The sequence below is a fragment of the Xyrauchen texanus genome, chromosome 7 (genome assembly GCF_025860055.1).
Source record: "Xyrauchen texanus isolate HMW12.3.18 chromosome 7, RBS_HiC_50CHRs, whole genome shotgun sequence".
In the NCBI taxonomy this organism is placed as follows: domain Eukaryota; kingdom Metazoa; phylum Chordata; class Actinopteri; order Cypriniformes; family Catostomidae; genus Xyrauchen; species Xyrauchen texanus.
The window spans coordinates 16382995-16403546 of NC_068282.1; the positions used below are offsets into that span (position 1 = coordinate 16382995).

At 36.4% G+C, this 20552-nt stretch overlaps 1 protein-coding gene across 1 annotated transcript in view; it reads right to left on the bottom strand.

The window, feature by feature from the left end:
- The window catches only part of LOC127647012 (phospholipid-transporting ATPase VA-like), a 69199-nt gene that overhangs the window by 18864 nt on the left and 29783 nt on the right, over positions 1–20552 (bottom strand). The window contains exons 4-13 of the mRNA XM_052131053.1: positions 14697–14803; positions 14292–14423; positions 13924–14054; positions 13055–13307; positions 12590–12807; positions 12087–12281; positions 9964–10525; positions 2420–2523; positions 1500–1626; positions 155–339 (exon numbers count right to left, since the gene is read on the bottom strand). Coding sequence (XP_051987013.1) covers positions 155–339; positions 1500–1626; positions 2420–2523; positions 9964–10525; positions 12087–12281; positions 12590–12807; positions 13055–13307; positions 13924–14054; positions 14292–14423; positions 14697–14803 — 2014 coding nt within the window. The remainder of the gene's footprint in view (positions 1–154; positions 340–1499; positions 1627–2419; positions 2524–9963; positions 10526–12086; positions 12282–12589; positions 12808–13054; positions 13308–13923; positions 14055–14291; positions 14424–14696; positions 14804–20552) is intronic.

Genomic DNA, 20552 nt, shown 5'->3' on the forward strand with positions numbered 1-20552 from the left:
TTAAATTTTTACTTTAGTTGCTAGGACTCTTATGTTCCTCTTATGTGAACTGAATCCTTTGAAACTCAGAAGCCCAACATAATTATACAATTATTAAAACAGTCAGCAATCTGAGGGAGTAGGAAGTTATTAGAATGTTTGTAGCAAGGTGTACCTGAGAGTCAGCATTGAGAGTGATAATCTCCTCCTCTGGGTCTAGCAGTTTGCAGGCATAGGCAATGTTGATGGCCGTCTCTTGTTTATCTCCCGTCAACACCCAGATCTGAAGGCCAGCTTTCCTCAGAGAGGCGATGGTCTCTGGAACCCCATCCTGAAGTCTGTCCTCAATACCTGTTGCTCCTATTGGAAAAACATGCATAAAGACCTTAAGCATGCATGCCTTCTTCAAATAATACTGCTTGCCAATAATTTCATGCTGATAGAAAACATGTTGCAGCAAGAAAACGAGCTGTCTCTCAAATTTTCCAGTAACAAAAACTAAACTTAAGACAGTTATTGTAAATGGTGTTTTCCAGTGTAAAATCCGCCGGCATTACGCTAGGGAGTTCAAAGTGTTTTTTAACTTGGTACTATGCGGTTATTAGCGTGTTCTGGGTGGCTGAGGGACAAGTTACCAAAGTTTAATACTTCCACTGTGTCCGAACCATTCACAACAAGATAAAGTGACATAAAAGCTATTGCTTTCATATAAATCTGAGCTTTTGTCCCAACCAGCCACAACCATGACAAACAAAAGGGCATTTTGTTGATAACTTGGTTTCTATTTCTGTGGCTCCATGCTGCGTAGCCCAGCCCACAGTGAAATCTTATTGGTGCAAAATCCTGCTCCTCAAAATTGCACATTGTACATTAAACATCAAACATCTTAATCTTTAAAATGAATATGAATAAATTTCTCCCAAATGAATATATGTAAATCTTTTGATTGGCTACGATTGTGTAACGTTGCGCAGCAGTTTCGTGTTGAGTGAGGACAGATAAATTGCTTGTCACCAGGGTTGGGAGAGTTAATTTAAAAATGTAATCCATTACAAATACTTATAATTTCTTAGTAAAAATGTATTCCGTAACCTTATACAAATAACTCAATAATAAAGTAACGTAATCAGATTACTTTTAAATATTCTGGATTACCTCAAGGTCGCATATGTAAATAATATCAAGAGAAAAGCAATATGATCTTCAAGAATTTTAATTATGCCCTCTGGATGCATTCAAAACAGTTATGAGTAATGTAGCTATTATTATATACAAGAAAAAAAAAAACATGAAAAACCAGGGACATTGCCTCCTTAATAGGAAAACAGAATGTTCAAATGTAGAAAAATTTTGTATTTTTAAACATATCAGGCGAGTCCTATATCTGCTTCAGAAAATACAGAAAAAGAAAATGGCTTATATACTCGTCAAGAAATCCTGCTTGTAATCAATTTTTACAAAATGTAACTAATCCGATTACATTGGGTTTTTATGTAATTGTAATGAATTACAGTTGTTACCTAGTAGGTGAAGGTTGGTCTCTAGACGTAAAGCAGACTCGAAAAGCAGCTCCTCCCTTCTCTGTATGGCTGTCTCTGCCTCCAGGTGATGCTGTAGCCAACTGGCATACTCCTCCTTACTGAGGACCTGCAACACAAACCAACCACACAAAATCATAATACTGACCACACCTCAACACAATGCTCGGCGTGAAACTTCAGCTCAGCAAGTTTAATTAAAAGTGTGACTTTGTGAAATATAAGTTACGATAAAAAAAAATTAAAAAACGAAACACCAAAACCACAATGCAAGAAACTTCCATTTATGTATGAAATCACACTTAACCATGTTAAACATAATCCTCCCAAAGTTATTTAAAGCTTCCCTTCTGTTACTGAAAGGTGATTATTTAGCAACAGTGCTAATGATGGACACCAAACGTGAAAAGCTAGTAATTCATACTAAAAAAATTTTTAAGTATCTGATCACAGCAGGGCAAAATGGTCAGCACTTTGATAAAAATCTACTTGTTTATGATAGCACACCAGTTGGTCCATGGGAGCATTTGAAAATTTGGTGAAAAAGAAAAATGCATCTTATCACATCATATGGCCACCAGACTCCTAATAAGAGCACTAGACACAAGAGGGTGAGAGCATACATTACAAAATAGCGAGTGGTGGTGAAGCAAAGAGTGTGTGTGTGTGTGTGTGTGAGAGAGAGAGAGAGAGAGAGAGAGAGAGAGAGAGAGAGAGAGAGAGAGAGAGAGATGCTGAATCACACAGTTCAGCACTCTGGGGAAAAAAGCTCACAGACTTGTAAACCATCTGTGCAAAAACACTTCCCACTTTAAGATGAACCCTTTTCTTCCCAGCCAAAAATGTAAATGTAACATCAAAAATGCCATTAACTGGTACTGAGAGACAAAGTCATCTGTTACCTTTTTGGCGATACAGAGTGTTCTGAGACCATCTGCGGCGTAGAGATTTAAGTAGTTTTGAGTTTTATACAATATTTTCCTTTGGCGTTTTCCTTTCACATAATCTGTAATAAGACACAAAATAAAACCAAAAAGACATTTAGATAATTCATCAGAACATTATAACACATTTTAAGATTTATTATAAAACTAATAGGACAAAAATTTTGTTTGGATGAGACCTGTTCCAAGCAATTGTAAAATGACTATAAATGCACACGTGATCGCACATTCTACATTAATGTGCAAGTTGCTACATTGTTTTGCAACCGCAAACAGTCTACAGCTGGGATAATGAACATAATAACTTAAAATTATTATTTATTCCAATTATTATTAATAATAAATGAACATTTACTGACAATTGGCGTCTTTTATCATATTGCTAACACAAAAAAAAACAAGACCTACCATAAGCTCCAAGGTTATTAATCGATGGTATATACGTCTGTAAACACCATCAATCCATTTTATTTAAACGTTTAAAAAAAAGAGAGCAGAATTTGTGGTGAATAACTACATAGCTCATGATCCCGAAGGGAAAAGATCCACCAATCATCGCGGCAATCAATCGGTTTCCCTACACTTTCAAACTACTTACAGTATATATTTGTATATTAATTGTAGATATATTTGTACATCTGAATATTTTGCAATAAACTTTCTATACTTGTAATCAATTACTTTAAATCAATAGTTTTATATTTTTCATTCGCAATGCCTCATGGGATTTTAGTTCATTCCCTTATGAAAAACAGGAAGTTCACAGGCTTCAACCTTTGCATTCTTATTCCAATTTTTGTTCAATTCTGTTTTGCTTCAAATCAAAGTCTGTAATGTTATGATTTACTTTGATGTAAACTGACTAGTCGGTCAGTTTGAACTTGAACTAGTACATAATAATGTAGAAAATAGACTCCGTTATTATCACTTGACCCAAATCAGAAGCATTTCAGAAGGATATATGGACTCTAAGTGCCGCATTTGAACATAGTAACAAACAGTTATGCAACAAATAAATACACTAAATTACTATAACATCTTAATGCACTAAATTATCAGTTAAAAGAAAAGGTACAAATTAAGAAAGGTTTCAATACACAAAGCAGATTATGCGCATCCTGAACGAATGATGCGTTTCAATATAATCAGAGAGCTTGGTAGTCTCTAGGCGATCCTCGCTGCACACTTAAAAGTACAGAACTGCAAGATAATGCAGATCTAGTTCATACTGCAAACATTTATTTAAGCAGTTTCAGACAGAATCAGCAAAAGACATTAATCTCTCCAAACATTCCTCACAGCACAGGATTTAACACCTGACAGTGATCATGTAAATTGTCAAAGCGGTGCTTTGATGGCTGTAACAGCAGCGTTGCATAAATAGACTAAACTTAAAGTATTAAAGAGACTAAATTCTCGCAGAGGGTTTTACTGTGCTGACTATTAGTCACTATTAAGCACAGCAAGCTATAAATCACACAAAAACGCTCTCTAAGAAGTTGCGTCTCTCAATTAATGTGAGAATTGTGTCTCCGATTAAAACCACCACCACTACAAATATTAATGTTAGTCCCCACTAATCGACTAGTCAGTTGTTGGACAATTAGTCGATCAATGTGGCTTAAACCTGTAACTTAAAACTGTTTTGGAATGCCCAATTTCCACTACTTACTAGATCCTCATAGTGGCATGGTTACTCACCTCAATCCAGGTGGCTGAGGACAAGTCTCAGTTGCCTCCACTTCTGAGACAGTCAATCCGCGTATATCTTATCACGTGACTTGCTGTGCACACCGTGGAGACTCACAGCATGAGGAGACTCATGCTACTCTCCGCGATCCACGCACAACTTACCATGTGCCCCATTGAGAGAACCACTAATCATGACCATGAGGAGGTTACCCCATGTGACTCTACCCTTCATAACAACCAGGCCAATATGGTTGCTTAGGAGACCTGGCTGGAGTCACTCAGCACACCCTGGATTCAAATTTGCTGAGCTACCCAGGCCCCTAAAACTATATTATTAAGGATTTTATGTAATCCTTATTGGGAAAAAAAATATGGGAAAACTATTTCCGGAAACAAGACGGGCACTGCACTCTATCGCTTTATTAAACCAATATTACATGCACATATACACACACACAAGTGACAAACACCAAGCAGACAATCTAAACTAATGACTTCAAGGTTGACTCTCTATGTTGCCATTGGCTTTCTCAACAAGGCCGTTAGATTTAATCTAGATGGCAGACTGTTTGACAGGTTTGAATGTGTAATCGGACCATAGAGCATTTTGAGGGTTATTGCTCCTGTCTTATTGCTCAGTGCATTGGCTCCTGGCAGAGAGAGCAGAACAAACTGTTTGGGATGATCACTTCCCAACACGTGGGACCATCAGCCAAGATGAGGGGGCGAGAGTGCCAAGCCTCACATTTTCACCAAATGATTCATCACCACATTCACTGCAACTGTGGGACGACCGGACCTGTTTTCCAGAGACTAATGCATCAACTCTGATACCTTGAAGCATTTAAAAAAAGTTAATTCAGCCTTCTTGCTTTAGCTTGGGAATTTAACCAGATAAAAGAAACAAAAATGACAAAACACAGACAAATCCTTTTCACAGCATTTAAATGAAGCACACTAAAGAACGTTCTGGTATTAGACTATCTATCATCTTCTAACATGTTACAAAATGCATACACCGGTACTTGCCATGTTTGCGTTTCCAAATCTTTATAGCTTTCTGGTCATGACAGCACGATATCATAATTCATTGGCCAAAAATGTAAAAGCTGTGTGACTCAGACTGGAATATTAAACAAGTTGCAAACATCCTACTGCTTCTGAAAGAAGCTATTGTACCTTCTGTAGGTCTGCTGTGCTAATTGGGAGTCCACACCCAGAAGTGAAGTGTGGCTCTGGATCCACAAATACAGGAATATACACTATTTTTGTCTATGTGCATAAAGTGATCCATAGTTCATGGTGAGACAGAGGCCAGACACCAACTAAACACATGGCAGAGTCACTAACTTTTAATGACACTTAACTACTTAGATTGACACTAGATCTGCATATCTGTAGCTCAACTGGTACAACATGGTACTAAAAATGCAAAGGTCATGGATTAAATTCCGATGAACACATAGTCTGATAAATGTATGCTATATCTTGAATGCACAGAAAGTTGCTTTGCATTAAAGGCATAACTTTAGACAAAAAAAGTGCAAAACCTGCACTTTTTTAAATCTTATTCCCACCTTATAACGTAACTAGTTGTCCTTTTAACAACAGACCGAAATAGCCTATGAAATCTGTCAATCTGTCAGTTTTGATGGTTCAAAAGAACAAATGGTGAGAGCAACAATATCTACAGAAAAGCTAAAGTAGTCCAATGGACTTTGATTTATGAGCTGATGAAATTATGAAAATTGTATTTCTTTTAGTAAGACCATAATTAAATTATCATGTGGGCGATATCAACTCTGCTTTCACCAGAAAAGCTAACCGTTTCCAGTACTGTAAACCCAAATGCTCAAAATAATTAACTGTCTTGAGTAGGGAAAAATAAATATTACAAATGAGTTCAAATAAGTTAACCTTAATGAGTATTTAGAACTTTCTTTTGAGTTCACAAAACTGACACCTTTTAAGTAACTTGAATTGTTTTATTGTTTTGAGTTTAATAAACTAGTCTCTTTAAATTTACAGGAACTGAAATTTGACTGAAACTGGACAGGGGATTTCTATTTCCCAGCATGCTTTGCATGGCACTCAGGGAGAGTAATTATTAAAATGAAATGTTATATAATGTGTCTAAGTGCAAGATAAATGTAAAGGGGGAAACTTGTTAGTGTTTAATGTTTTGTTGTGCTATTTAGAAGAGTTTCTGTTATGGAGTTTTGGAGGTTAACATTATTGTGAATAGTGGAGCATGAGCTTAGGTTGAGGACAGGTAAATGTTAAAAATGTTATTTATTGCTTTATTCACTGAGCAATTGCTATTCTAATCAAAGCATAGTGTTACCAATCAGCTTGCATTTAGCGAGATATAATTTACTGTAGGAACTTATTCTAGCTAATATTAGCTAGGTTTCTTCTACTTTTAAGTATTTAAGTAGAGATTACTTGTTAATTTTAAATTCAGCCAAAGAGTTAAATTAATAGTTAAGTGCCATCAAAATATATGAGTTATCTTACTCAATATTTCAAGTTAAGAGCAATTAACATGCATGAGTAGTACAAAATAAAAATGAATCGCTATTAATTTATTATATTATATTATAACTGATAACTGATGTAACTGACTGCCTTAAACTTTTTGAGTTTAGGGTTTACATTGATCAAAGTTCCGGGTTCAATGCAAGTTAAGGTCTATTGACAGTAGTTGTTGCTGTTAAACACCATAGAAAATTATTTTGACTTTTTCTACTGTAAAAGCAAAAATACTGTTTACAGTAATGCACTTACAATGGAAATTTAAGTTGAAAGTCATTGCAACAGGATAAAGCTAAAACACACCTTTTTAAATGCACAGCTACAATAATGTGTTAAAGACCCTGTGAAATCAAAATGAAAGTTTTGCTGCTGTTAGTCCATATCTATTAGCTTAAAGGTCATCTATATGCTAGTGTCCTTCTAAAAGTTGACAAAATTAATGTTCAGAAGAAATAGGCTAAGCATTTAAAATCTGCAGTCTCTTTCTTCCGGCTAAAAAGACACAAGAACATATATGATGTCACATTGAGGTCAAGAAACATCGTCCAATCAAGTGATTTCTATAACAAGAACGCACCCGTCCCCTACATCTGTTCAGCACATCTGGCTGTGTTCTAAGAGGTGCACTTCACAGGGCACTTCGAAGGCAGCAAAATCCAAGCTGTAGAGTCATTCTAAACAGGTTTTTCAATAGCTTAAAGTGAGTTCTGACTGACCGTTATCACCTTTCAGCCATCTGGATCTCTCACAGTGCAGGGTAACTGTCTGTGAAGAGAATTTGGCATAGGGATGATCACTTCTGATTGGGACCGTTGTGCCAATGCAGAACCTGCATGCATATCTTTTGAGCATTTATTGGGATGTACAGCTCGAGTAAGTATTCTTTATTAGTTATGCTTTGTGCATGGATATAGTATGTGTGTGTAAATACTATTGGCTATTTAAAAAAATGGGATAAGTCGTTCGACATAATTTGTCCCCACTTACTGTTTCAGTAGAAGATACGCCAAAACAACAAATTGAACTGTGTTAGTCAAGGCATTTCACAGGGAATTTAACGTGAGATTTGTTTTTGAAAAATCACTTACTAGTCTCGTAAGTTCAAAGTTATATGCATTCTTTCAACTCATGTCTTGACCATGTAAAGTGGATGAACACTATAACTTTGCAAGGCATGAGCAAATTTACCAGAAGGGGATTGTTAACATGCATAAAAATCCACCCACATGATCAACATCGGTAACGCATAACCACAAGAATTGGTATAATGCTTTACCAAAAATATGAGCTTCACAATTTGCTTTTACACCCTCATGAAAGCCTCATAGACTTCCATTGTAAGTATATTATAATCAACACACTATTATACTGTTATACTATTATACTGTGTAATCAAACTGAGAGATAAGTCAAAAATATTGTCTCTGGTAATCGACACCCTGCCACAGAGGCTGTAAATAGAGATGAACTTGTTTTAAACACAGAACATTAATTTAAAACAAAACCTTGCAACAAAAATGACAACAACAACAAAATGTCTGAGCAACTAGACTGATTTTGAACTTTACCAGACTACACTTTCAGCTCTATCTTTTTTGGCTGTTCTATGACATTTAGATATAAAGAGCAGGGCTGCACATGCACTACTTCTGTTCAGTCATTTATGTACACAGCATTAGAGAAAACAGCCACTGTGGCTCTTATCGTGCCTGGAATACTAACAAGCCATCCTACCTATGCCATTAAGATACTTTATTACTGCTAAAACCTTTGGCTACATCAAGAGCCAAGAACAATCTGGAAGCTGTCCAGCTGATGTTTGGGTGAAGGGAACAAATTGCCCATGCTGACCATTTGGAATCAAATGTCTTTCTATGAACATAGATCAACAGCTCACATCAAAGTCTAGAGGACACTGTGCAAGTCCTCCAAAGATTTTAAAAATTCAAAACATTTCCTGACAAATCACACTGCCCAATTCCTGTTTTCAATCAGAATGATAGAAGTAGATGTCTCTCATTTTCATGGAGAAGCATGTTTTTTATTCATCCACATTTTTAAGAAATCAGATGACTTTTGGCTATTTGGCCCTGAGCCATTATTCATTTATTCAGCTCGAGTAGGTCTCATGTGCTGTCTAACTGGGGCATGGAAAAGAAAACACAGACTTCATTAAAACTTTAGTATGATCAACTAGTGTTTTAATAATCTACAGTGCACATCAAAATAAACTAGCCCAGAATATTTTATATAAAGAAGAGGACCATTCATAATTAATAATATTATTAAATATGACTAAAATGTAATAATAGGAATAAATAGACATTTTAAGTTATAGTTTGTGAAATCTATAAAAAAAAGGAAAGTTTTCTATTTGAGAGAATTTTCAAAAGTTCAAAAGAACCAAGGAACTCAAGTTTCAATAACTAAACAATTTTTTTTTATTAATGAGCGTAACTTTTTACAATGTATTTATTTCTCATTCATATATGAATTCTTCGGAATTGGGGTTGTGTGTGTATGTGTGTGTGTGTATGAGGTGTAAGCAGATAGTGTGGGTGCTAGATTGCAATGCCTGCAGTCCTGACCTGTCTCCAATTGAGAATGTGTGGCGCATACAATTGTGCAGCTAGAGACCTACATTATGGATGATTGGGGAAAATTCCACTTTCTAAAATGCTTTAGTGTTAGAAGAAATGATGATGTTTCACAGTTGTAAACACTCGCCTGTCCCAACTTTTTTGAGCATGTTGCAATCATTTGAAATTACTGTACATGAAAAACAATGAAATTCACAAGGAAAAACATTATATAATGTGTAGTTGTAGTGCTTTCAATATTGCAAACGGTGAAAATTATTTACAAATCACCCCTTTTTGATGTTATTAGCATTTTTCATACTGTCCCAACTTTTTTGGAATTGAGGGGGCGCGCACACACACACACACACACACACACACACACACACACACACGCAATATTAATGATATCTAAGAAATAAAAATAAAATTTGTGATATATCTTTACCCTGATATAATGCTAGCAACAATATATGAGATTTTGGACATATCGCCATCCATACCAACAGCAAGGAAGTGGAAGGGTGATTTGGACATGACACAGGCCAGACTCAAACCTGTTGCCCTGTGAGCATGTGCACTACACACTGTACCGCGATTCTGACCTTGGCCAAAACTTGAATGCAAATTTAAATTAACTGTACATTCTGATTCCTTGCAAAACACTGAGTAAAGTGCTCATTAGAGCAAGCGTACCTGTGGCTGGTCTGATCAAATCCATGATGACCGAATCAGCACCTTTGGTGTACACCGTGATTTGCTCAGTCAGTGGATGTTTGACCACCACAGACATCCTCTTTCTTGTGGAATCAAACCCCAGCGTGTGCAGCAGCTCAAAACTTAGTTTGCCTAGGTGAGGAAGATCCACAGTCACCTGATCTGGTAACCGACCGACGAGAGCACACTTATAGGCCCGGGCTGCGTAAACTAATGCTGCCTCGTCTGGCGACTCTGCCTCAAATCTTAGCTCACAGTCATCTTGAGCCAAGGCCTTTGTTTTATCGTAGTTGGGTGGGACGGAGCTGAAGGCATGCTGAAGTTCATGATCTGGAGGCTTCTCCTCCTTCAGCTTGGTGAGCGTGCTCTCTGCCGAGGGGGAGGTCAGCATGCTGGAGCCCACCCTGTGGGAGGATGAACGATTGGTGGCCAAGCTGGAGGAGCTGCTGCTATTGGAGCCAGAGGTCAGGCGACTCGGGGTGAAGCGCTTGATAAAGTCCTCTATGGTCTTCACTGGTGACTTCAACTCGTAGCGACGCACCTGGGTAAAGAAAAAGTGAAAACCATTCCTTAAATATATACAGTGTGCACATGATTGTAAAGTTTAGAGATTGTGCAAGAAAGTCACAACTCGCATTAAACACAGAACAGGAAGTCGCTCCTAGTCCACCACGGGAAGTTAACTTCAGCAAACCACTTCCCACACATGGTAGATTTTGCAACTCAAAATCCTAAATAAGCTACTTCAGTTGTTGTGAGATTTGTTGTTTACATTATTGTCCACTGACATGGAAATTTTCCTTTGGCTTCTCATCACAATACAAAAATACACCGTAATCACACACAAGATCTACAGGAGACCCAGTTAAAAGTAGTATATCGTCATACACAAATCTCATTCACAAATGATCACAATTGCATAACAAAATAAAATTGGAACAATGATCATTACACTCATCCATTGAGCAGTCCATTGGCATGAAATAATTCTTATAAAACCTTTAAAAAGATAAAGATACATCTTTAAAAGCAGGGTTTATAGATGTGTGTTTATCACAGCTAAGAATGTAGAGAAAATACTTGCGTTCTTATGAAGATCAGTCTTGACAATCTACCTTGGAAAAACTGACTTGAAAGGACAGGAGGACAAAGAAAGCATCTATTACAAGCTTTGAGATGTGCTGCGATCTTCTTGCTGCGTTATTGCCCATCCCAGCATATTTGTAGCCAGTGAGAGAACTACTGGCATTGTCAAACATTAGTGAGAGCATTATTTTCATCACACCAGTGAGGTTTTACAGGACTACTGACACATTGAAAGAATAAAGTCTGTTAACACTAGTTTCCTCCATGTGTTTATTACTTTATTAAAATGACGCCCAACCAAACAATAAACGTTGACGGAATATGACAACTCACAAGCCAATAAATGTCCTGCCAAGCCGATAAATGTCTGCCACCCTAGTGCAGCTATGACTTCTAGGCCTTCAAAGGGTTTTTTTGCATAAGTCACCATCTGATGCATCCTTAATATTCGGCCTGATCAAGAACGCATACGGGTAATTTTATGCATTCTTGGTACTTGCATTTTTTAGTATAGGAATTTAACTTTGGTGTTGAACAAGTCCACAAGAAAGTAAGAACACATAAGAATGCAAAATGAGAAACAGCCAATGTCTGTGAATCCAACAGCTTTTAGTAACGCATAGCAGCCAAGACAAAGACTCGCTAGAGTGGAATTTAATTCACTATTAATGTCGATACAAAATGAAAATTGACACGATCCCAGGCTTTTTTGTGTGTCTATTTCAATTGACTGCAATTATTGTATGGTACACCCACTTTTCATGATTCAATTAGTACCAGATAATAAAATACCCTGTCCAACATTTATTTCTCATTAAATATCCCATTTCACTCAGAAATAGGGGTGTAACGTTATACGTTTTTTTTTCCGGTATGATAAACGTCAGAAAAAGCATATGGTTTCACGTTGACTTTAACAGTTTCTCACCGTATAACCACTTGAATCCAGCACCAGACCCATTACTGCTGTTGTGTAAAGTTCTGTTCCAGTTAATTCTGTTTCTCAGTCTGCTTACCTTCTGCCTGGGTTGATTGGGTGAGGACACAACAACAGTGTTGCAGATAGTGAGGGCGATGAAAAAGTCAAACACATCACACAGGTCAGGGGGGATCTGGTTCAGGGGCTGACTGTGGAAACGCATGAACTCCATCTGACTGCTACACTCATTCACCTTATCCATGAGCTGAGGATCCGGGGTAATGTCCTTCTCCTGTCAAACCAACAAAATATGTTTAATATAGCAAATCTCATTAAGCACTGCATTACTTAACAGTGCCTCTGTAAAGTATTCACAGCACTTCACTTTTTCCACATTTTGCTATTTTACAGCCTTATTCCAAAATGGATTAAATTCATTATTTTCCTCAAAAGTCTACAAACAATGCCCCCTAAATTTTGGAATAAGGCTGTAACATAACAAAATGTGGAAAAAGTGAAGCGCTGTGAATACTTTCCGGATTGTACTTGTATATAAAGTCTACAGTGATAGTATAGTGAAGTGCCAAAGGGCTTGCGAACCATGGGGCTGCTAAAGGCAGTGTGTTTGGATAGAATGCTGGCCCGTTTGGCTTCGGCTCTGCTACCGGTGCGACGGTGAGATTTGGTGCTCTGTGTTCGCAACACTACTTTTCCGCTCTGATGACTGGCAACACTGTCCCTCCGTGGGAGGGTTCCACCATGAGATGTACAGTCCTCCTCCTCAGAGTCTACCTCCTGGTACATAGCAAGCCTTTTCGCTGTGGGAGGGATACTTTGTTAGAAATTTAAGGCTCTTTTTGGGATAAACGCTGTGTTTGAATAGATGACCCAAAGTCATTGGTTCAATTCGTTAATGCAAGACTTACATCTGAGACCATCTTTACAAGGGGTTAAAGGAGACAACCACCAGATAAACCCCAAAATATAAGCAGATCTTAGGAGTCTATATATTCAATATAACAAAATATTGTTTGTTCTAACACTCATTTACAAAGCATTCCTAACCATTGGCATCATGCGAGTATTCTACTCCTGCCACAGTACAACGCCGAAACACCATCTTGTTTTCCGTGAGTGTGCCAGTCTTATCGGAGAAGATGTACTGCATCTGGCCCAGGTCTTCAGTGATGTTCAGAGCCCTGCACTGTAGGTGAGAGTCGGTCTCCTCATCATACAGCTCCATGTCTTGATGGATAAAGTAAACTTGGCATATCTTCACTATTTCAATGGAGACAAAAAGCGAGATTGGGATCAGCACCTGAAGCAGAGAGAGAGAGAGAGAGAGAGAGAGAAATACGGAAATAAAAGATAACAAGGTTTGTTGTAGGTTATTGTAGTATCATCATCCTAAAAAATACACTCAAGAGCTGAAGATCAGACAGGAATAGGAATAGTTCACCCAAAAATAAAAATCTATAATTTACTCACTCACATAATTTGAAATCCATTTTATCTTATTTTGTTCGTAAACACAAGATTGGTCAAACGAGATGCACAAACCAATGGCATTTGATGTCAGTTGAGAGCTACGATGGAACAGAAGATTTTCAGTGAATAACGACTTGAAATTCAAAGAAGTTGTGTGGACTACTTTTCTGGTGCTTTTTTGTCATTTTTGAATATTTCAAAATTGTGACCAATTCACCATCCATTTTCATTGTATGGAAAAGAGCATCTTGAACATTTTACAAATGGTCTCTTTCTGTGTTTTACAGAAGAATTAAAAATGGGTTTCAAATGACATGAGAATGACTATATTATGACAGGACTTTAAATGTTGGGTGAACTATTCCTTTAACACTATAAGAACTGCAATACTTGAAAAAGCCAGAGACACATTTTAACATTTCCATCACACCATACTTGCAACTCACCTGAAATACTATAATCAAGGTCAGGAAGAGATAAATGGCCGAGACCACTGGAGACAAGTCTGTTCCTTCTGGGCTCAGGACATCAAAGACAGGCCGCTTTTCTCCATACTGAAACATCCAGAGGCCATGTCCTAGAGGAAGATGCAGAGACAAACACTTCACAGTATGATGCATGTTATAATGCAACCATGGTTACTGTTATTTTTAGATACACCAAAAAAAAAAAAAAAATGAGCTTCCTTCAGAATGATTTCTTAAACCAAATACGTTGATCAACCACAATGACAAATGCTCCACTCAGGCAAGAACTTCTAAATAAACTTAAATAAATTACATTCTAAAAGAAGCTGTCATGATGTGTTACATACCGATGGCAGAAAAAAGGCACATGACCAGGAGTATGATGACACACCAGAACACATCTACGTTCATTTGCCGCTCCAGTTTGCTGCGTTTGTAGCGAGGGCCATTGTTGTTCAGCATAGCTTTTGTCTCATGACCTGAGAATCAGAACAAAGAGCACTCACTTTATGAAATAATAGTTGCATCATTTCAGGAAATGGTATAATATGCTTTTTAATAAAAAGCTGGAAATCAAGACTTGTCAAAGAAGTAAAGAAAACCGATTGATTGATTTTCAAAATAGCTGTTGCAGCTCTGCCTCACTTTGATATTACAATTGAGGTAGGGTTAAGGTAAGACAGAGGCCAAGAGTGGAACAATAGACAACTTATCCAAGATTCAACTGCTGGTTTGGAGAGAAGGCAGGATACCTGCATAGATGACAATTCCTACAGCCTCCTCTGTATTGCGGATGGTGCACCCTCTGAGCAGCAGATTGTCTTTGTACAGCCCGTCTCTCCTCCCACTGCGATGGATTCTGTCATAGACACCATATAGCCTCATTTATCACATTTATTATACCGCATATCTAGAAGGACTATACATAATCAAGTTTCAATCAGAATGACTCCATTTATGTCCTCATTTACAAGAACTATATTAGATTTTGAAGCTAACAATGCTGGCATTTGAAGACCATATGTTGTGGATGTTGCCAAGGGGGAAACATAACTATGTCCCTTGTTATTGACCACATCAATCCATCATAGTTGACAGTCTACAGGGTTTCCCTCAGGATCCCCTTTTCTCAGCACAAAATCAATAGTAAAGCCATGACCTCGCTAAAACTGCTCTGTACAGGTAAAGCCCTGAGGCCAACTAGATCCCTCATTCAGTCAAGGCAACACTTTTTGTAAAACCCCAAAGCCTCATTATAAAAAAAAAAAAAACTGTGGAGCACGAGGGAGGGGCAAGGAATGAAATCTTAAATCCAAAGAGACCTGAGATCCGAAGGCATTGCGTGACTCGAACACCAGGAAAGTTCAAGAGGCCCCGGGGCTAATCTTCTTGATAAAAATGGCGGCAAATGCAAATTGAACTTGCATTGAATGAGCAGTGAATGTTAAGCACCTGCAGTGGAAGCTCAATAAGCTTTTAATGCAAGCTTTAATCCCAGTGCTAAATGAAGGATTACATCTGTGTTAGTTAAAAAGCTGTTTGCCGTTTCCACAGAACTCTTCCTCTGTCAATTACCTGATATGGCATCTGGTAAAGTTTTTTTTATTTTTATAAATAGCAGTGTAGCGGTCACCAAAATCTTATATTACAGTATGTGTAATTTTTTTTTATTACTGTTATTACATATAATAAATGTAATTTCACAATAAAGTTATTTAAATATTTTAATATCCATATGGTAATGCCTATGTTTAGATAATCCATTGAAATGTACTTCATCTTATTTGATTATTTTTTCTTTTCATTTAGAACTTGAAAAAAGAAAACGAAAGATAAGATTCATATTCATAATTAACGTTGTCTTGCATTAGTGCAAAAACAGCTTCAATTCATGTAACACCAGAGTTAAAAACAAAAGACAACTAAATTCTAATTAATCAGCTTCAAAGCGATTGTAAAATAACCAGATCACTTGAATTCTATATAATGGTGCGTTCACACTAAGTTGAAATTGGAGGTCAAAAGGACTTTGAGGATACCGATAACAGATAAATCGGACGATAGTTTTTTCAATCAATTTATAGAATGTTAAGAAAACAAAACATTTCCTTACTATGATGGGCACAGACATGGAGTCCAAAATGAATAAAATCACAATAATAAGCTGGAAAAAAATTACAATTTGGTGCATAGCATGGGACTTTTAACTATAAACAATCCCGAAACACACTGGTCACTTTTATTTTCAAATGTCTGAGAAATTTGGTACTGCTAGGAAGTTATACTTACGAGGTGTAAATCGTAAATACGATGTCATGTGCGTTCAAGTGATTTTAGTTGAAAGAAAAGAATATAATATTTAAATGAATAATATTAATATATTAATTCTATAAACAATATTTATATTATAATATAATATTTTGCTCTCTTTTCACATAACAGTGTAGGCAGAAATGCAACAAAATGAAATGCAAAGCCACACAAAGTGTGTAATTAATAATTTATCTACCCATTTTACTGTTCTTGTGCAACCACATATAATGATGGGAAATTGGGAATTGATAGGTTTTGTTGCAAATGCATATTGCTACATAAACCAGCTAAATGAGTCTTATTTTCTGGCAAGTTTAATCATTATTTTTCATTAACAGTGCAAAAAATGCCTACAAACTAAACTGCATGTCAAAATCATAAAGTAAAAGTGAATTATTACCAATAACAAATTGCTTCCATTATGATTCGTAAAGTGACATGCCCTCAACTCGGAAAGTCTGGGCTTGGGAAAAAAAACAAATCCAGAGTTTCCCAAATGCATTCATGTGCGCTTAACTCATACATTTTCATATTTCTGACATTACTTGAATGCAAGTATTAACCAAGTTAAGCTTTTTATAGTCTATATATTCACTAGATAAAGCAACTAGTATTTTTTAGAATGCTGTTAAAAAGTATTTGCCCCCATCCTGATTTCTTCTGTTTTTGTGTATATCGATGATGTCAGAAGTATACACTTAGGTTGAAGTCATTAAACTAATTTACCCACTTCACAGATTTAATATTAGCAAACTATAGTTTTGGAAAGTCATTTATATACTTTGTGCATGACATGAGTAATTTTTCCAACAATGGTTTACAGACCATTGTTTCACTTTTAATTGTCCATATCACAATTCCAGTGGGTCAGAAGTGTACATACACCATGTTAACTGTGCCTTTAAGCATCTTGGAAAATTCCAGAAAATTACGTCAAGCCTTTAGACAATTAGCGGTGTACTGAATTTTAGATGTACCTGTGGATGTATTTTAAGGCCTACCTTCAAACTCAGAGACTCTTTGCATGACATCATGGGAAAATCAAAAGAAATCAGCCAAGACTACAGAAAAAAAAACCCTCCACAAGTCTGGTTCATCCTTGGGAACAATTTCCCTAATGTCAAAACACACCTTGATGACCCTCAAACCTTTTGATATAATGTTCTGTGGACTGATGAGTCGAAAATGGAACTGTTTGGAAGACGGGTCCGGTTACGTCTGGTGTAAATCAAACACAGAATTCCACAAAAAGAACATAATTTATGGTCAAGCATGGTGGTGGTAGTGTGATGGTATGGGGATGCTTTGCTGCTTCAGGGCCAGGGCAACTTGCAATAATTGAGGGAAACATTAATACTGCTCTCTACCAGAAACTCCTAAAGGAGAACCTCCGATCATCAGTCCATGAGTTGAAGCTAAAGCGCAATGGGTATATGCAGCAAGACAATGATCCAAAGCATAGGAGTAAGTCAAAAGAAGCTAAATTAAAGTTCTGGAGTGCCCTAGTCTGACTTGAACCCGAATGAGATGCTGTGGCAGGACCTTAAACGGGCAGCTCATGCTTGAAAACCCTCCAATATGGCTAAACTAAAGCAGTTCTGTAAAGAAGAGTGGGAAAACATTTCACCACAGCATTGTGAAAGACTGATCTCCTGTTATCGGAAGAATTTGGTTGCAACCAGCTATTAAGTTTAAGGGGCAGTTAGTTTTCACATGGGTGATATAGTTGTTTTTTTGCTTCAATAAAAAAAAAAAAAATATATATATATATATATATATATATATATATATATATATAAAAACTGCATTTTGTCTTTACTCAGGTTGCCTGTATTCACAATAACACAGACCATGTAATTATGATGCTTAACTATTATCATCATATTTCCATAAAATTCTGGGATTTACGGATTCATAATTTTTTCTAATGGTTCCCATTAAAATTTACAACAGGTTTCTAGAAGATCTGAAACAATTTAGTATGAAAAAAAAAAAGAAGAAATCAGGAAGGGGCAAATACTTTTTCACAGAGCTGTACATGTTTCACCAGATGAGAATTGATGAGGAATAAGGTGTATTATTTTCACAAGGAATGAAGTTGGAGACATTATGGAAATATGCCCTGTCAGCGCATACATTTAGTCGCATTTTTCTTTGCATGACCTCGCTTCAATTTAGAACACTTGTGAGGATTAAAATCTCTTAATTACAAGTTGTAAACTCAGAATTCTTTAAAAGCTCCAACTTGACCACTGTCATGTGAATAGAACCTCAAGAGACAAATTATCCACAATACTTTTTTCAAATGTTTTTGTCATTTTATTATTGTTTTGCAAGAACATATAAAAGGTGAATTAATGAATTAATGCTGTGATTAAATATTTTGCTGCAATCAACGACAAAGCCACACATGGATGCGTTTAGCCTTGAGTGTCACCATAGAAACTAATAATTTCTAAGATCCAAGGACGTACACAGCTTCAAATAAATTAAGAGTTGTCATCTCATTATTACAGTAATTCTGGCACTAAATGTACGCACCATTAATGTGACAAGTTGAAGACTAAACTCTGCTCTGTGTTACACCATTTAATACATTCTTATTAACAAGATACATCCTGATGTATTTTTGTAATACTCCATATTTTTTATTACTCTCACGTGTAAACAACGTAAAGAAGTTCTGCCCATGATAGCCGCACAAATATATCTATTGCAATATAAATGGTACAGCAAAATCTCTGTCATCCGACACATTTCATTGTTCCGTTGCACTATACACTCACACTGTCCAACCCAAGTAGTGTGTTAATAATAATAATAATAATAATAATGTGTTTTTATCCAGAGTTTTGCCCTGGTTCAAAAGGCATGTCTGTTACCATTACATTTGCTGTCTGTATGCCACATGCTGTCAATCAAGGGTTAGGCTTAGCTTGAAGCCATTGAAAAAAAATTCAGTACAGGTAACAGCAAGATTACCCTCTTTGTTAGCTTGCACTGCACACATTTGCCAGCTGGAATGATAACTTAATCTAATAAACTATTGCTCCAACAAGACACAGTCCCTGGTCCCCACCATGCATCATGTCCCCCTTTTGCTCCTGTAAGCCACTTTATCGTTACTGGGCAAAAGAATGCTGGTAGCACACCAGCAGCATATGTTCTCCATCAACTGGGGAATAAAATGTCATAATCAGTCTAGTTCCTGTCAGATAACTCACTGGCCTTGCCATCATTACTATGTGCAGCAGGTTCTCATACAAACACAGATATACTTTAACCTACACAGTCCTTGCTGGGCTAAAGCTCTGATCATACTACTGCTACAGCAGTTTGCTCAGATAATATTATGCACGCTAATCCTAAACCTTTGACCATTTGAGACTTTAAAATCGCAAGATAAACTAAGAATAATCTTAATCCACACGTTTGAAGTCTACAAATCAGATTAACAACGCTTTAAATTGTTTTCACAATACTGTATTGATATTCTAAAGCTTATCAATATTAGTTTCATTTTCACATTAATATTTACAAAATATTATAATATAAAATAAAAAATAAAATCAAGTTACAGTTATACATCAATATTTACAAAATAGATTTTAAAAATCTATATTTTTTGCTAAATGTTTCCCATTCACAAAAAATTATCAATATGAAATAAAAGCAATATTTTTGGTTACATTTTTCACATTAATATTTCACAAAATATCAGTTTAAAATAAACAATACAAAATTTTAACTAAAAATATTGACTACTAGCATTAGAATATCAATACAGTATTATGGAAAATAAAATTTTTGCTCACCTCTAGTTGAAAGCTGGTGCGTTTAGATACAAAGTAATTATATTCTGCACTTGTTTTATTTTCACTTTTGAAAAGCCTTGTTAATCAGATTTAAAAAAAAAAAAAAAAAAAAAAAAAGAGAGGTCGACCACCACTCAGATCAAGTATGTGCGAATACGAAAACATACTGCAGATTGACGTCAACAAACACTATTATTTCTATACAAACAAAATGCAAACTAAGAATGAGCTAACAAAATAAATGTAATGACAGGTTTCATTTGTAAGGATGTCTGTACAGATAGACTGCAAGGGTTTGTGTAATGGTAAACACGCTGGAACCAAGGAACCACATGCCAATGATCTACTGCTTTCTACTACTAAGTTCAGCACTTGTTACACAAAGAATCGAAGTACAATGAAGATGAATGAGAAACAAATGAGTAGAAGACCCCAATATATCCAAGTTTTTACTCTCAATCATCAGATTCCCTGCTGATT